A 2,137-nucleotide genomic window follows, 5' to 3' on the forward strand; every position below is an offset into this window, starting at 1 on the left:
CTGCTGAGCTACGGGGCTCCAGGTGCTCCCTTGGTCTCCAAAGCCAGCCAGCCCGAACTCCTGAAAGCTCCCTTCGACATGAGCATCTTCAACACTGACCTCCTGGGGACGCTGCCCCTCATCTCCAGCCTCAGCACCAACAAGTGGCTCATGCTGCAAATCAACCCCCTGAACCTGCTCAACGGTGACAGCAAGGACAGTCGTCTGTGAGCTACCCCCACGCTGGGCAGCGGGTGCCTGCCAGCCCCGCACGCCGACCCAGCTACCTCTTCTAGTCACTGCCCACAGGGAGCAGCTACTCCAATAAGCTACTACCGATCCCGGAATGTTAACGCGACCAAGCGGCGCCCCAGCGGAGCACTGCCCGAGGAGCAGCTGCTTCAGCCCTGGCAATGCTGCAACCGGCCCCCATCACCCCCTGCAACCCCTCCTCTAGAGTGTAAAGCTAACAAGTCAAGCTACACTGGAGGGACTCAGCCCTGCCTCCTCTGACCACTGGCCCCAGGCATACACACCGGGATGGTTTCGAAGGGCAATCCTGCCTCGCCTGCCCTCCCCAGCAGCCCTGTGCCCCGCACTTACCCCTCTCACAGCCACACTGCCAAAACCGTTCCAGCCTTTCACAACACTGACAGCAAAAGCCAAGAGCAGCCTGGCATCACTACTGGGAGCACAGTGCTCCCAGCCTGCTTGGCCTCACTTGGAGGGAGCAAGGGACCTTCCTGACCCCACAGAGACCCTTTGGCATTCAGCCCCTACTGCAGAGACCTGGGGCAACGGCTACCTCCGGCAGGGTGCAGTTTGGGCGCAGCAGCAAAAGCCAGGGCAGCCCTGCCCACACTATGGTCCATATTCTGCCACTACTGTATACAGACATTATTTATTCTATTTAATTTGTAAATACAGAAAGGATGTGGTGTTATTTATTTGGTCTACTCATCTGTACATGCTCTTCTAAGGTCAAGCCTCGCTTTCTGTTTTCAGATGCAAACTTCCACCGGCCGCAAAGGGCAACGTGCCTTTGCCTCACATAGGGAAGAGCACTTCCCCATCACAGCTAGAAACAAAAGGAGAACAAAGCCAGCCCACAGAAAGCTTGTACTCATCTGAAGACCACAACAGTTGTCCCAGCCAAGCGCTGTGTCCCAGGAGCACGCACCAGAGGAGCGGCAGGGAAAAGGACCTGGGCAGCTGGTGGCGATTTCACCAGGGTGCTCTGGGCACGCAGCCCATCCAGTGGGCAGCGGCTCGGGGGCCACACACCAGGCAAGGGTAGGAACACCCCCAGGGCATAGCAGGGCAGGTAGAAACTGCGGGGTAGGGGGATGTTTTCTGTCAGAAAGGAAACCAGTGTGAGACAGGAAGAACTTGCCGTGAGCTACATTTGACTACTGCTAGGTCAGTGGAGAGGTTTTTCCAGAAGTCACTTGGTTTCCAAGAACTTTCACAGTCAGATAGTCCCATTAAAGCTGATGATGGAAACCCAGCTCAGGGAGTATTGTTTTTCAGGTGAAAACATGAATCACCACAGTCAGGAGAAAGGTTGCTGATGCACTGCTACGCTTCTATCTGCTGTGCCTGGCGTCGCACTCCTGCCACCAAACACTCGTGGCACCACGCTGCCGGCCCGGCCACTGGCTGTGGTGGGTGCCTCACCCACATCCTTCTCCCCTTCCATGCAACCTTCTCCCCTTCCACTTCTGCTCTCTTCGGCCTCTGGGTATTTTGGAGGTTGGGACTTTTTGCTTTCTTGTTTTTTTCAGTTTCCTCTGAAAAGCGGTGTCATCAAAACTAGGCATGCTCTGTTTTGTTTTTCTTTTCGATGCTCTTGACGTCAAGCTCTGCAGCTGAATCCTGCGCAGTGCTGGGTGCTGCCGGTTCCTGCTTGCCACAAAAGGCTCCAAGTCGGCAGCTCCTGGGGCGAGACGAGGGGTTTCCCTCCCCCTCCATGAGCAGCCAGGGATCCTCTTTCAACGAAACCCAGATGAGTTTGCCAGAAAACCACAGACCACACACCGACTCCAATAGCCAAGAGCATGGTCTGTCCCTCTGACTCTGGAAATCCCAGATGTTCATATTTTCCTGAATTAAGCCACAGCCCGATGCACAGAGGACATCCTGCTCAGATAGCCCCTGC

At 55.7% G+C, this 2,137-nt stretch overlaps 1 protein-coding gene across 1 annotated transcript in view; it reads left to right on the forward strand.

Moving 5' to 3' along the window:
- IL10RA (interleukin 10 receptor, alpha) overlaps positions 1-210 on the forward strand; it is a gene marked incomplete at its 5' end in the record, with an annotated part of 2,803 nt that extends 2,593 nt beyond the window's left edge. The window contains one exon of the mRNA XM_009876131.1: positions 22-210. Coding sequence (XP_009874433.1) covers positions 22-210 — 189 coding nt within the window. The remainder of the gene's footprint in view (positions 1-21) is intronic.
- Positions 211-2,137: the final 1,927 nt, after the last annotated feature.

Source organism: Apaloderma vittatum, unplaced genomic scaffold, assembly GCF_000703405.1.
Source record: "Apaloderma vittatum isolate BGI_N311 unplaced genomic scaffold, ASM70340v1 scaffold32169, whole genome shotgun sequence".
In the NCBI taxonomy this organism is placed as follows: Eukaryota; Metazoa; Chordata; class Aves; order Trogoniformes; family Trogonidae; genus Apaloderma; species Apaloderma vittatum.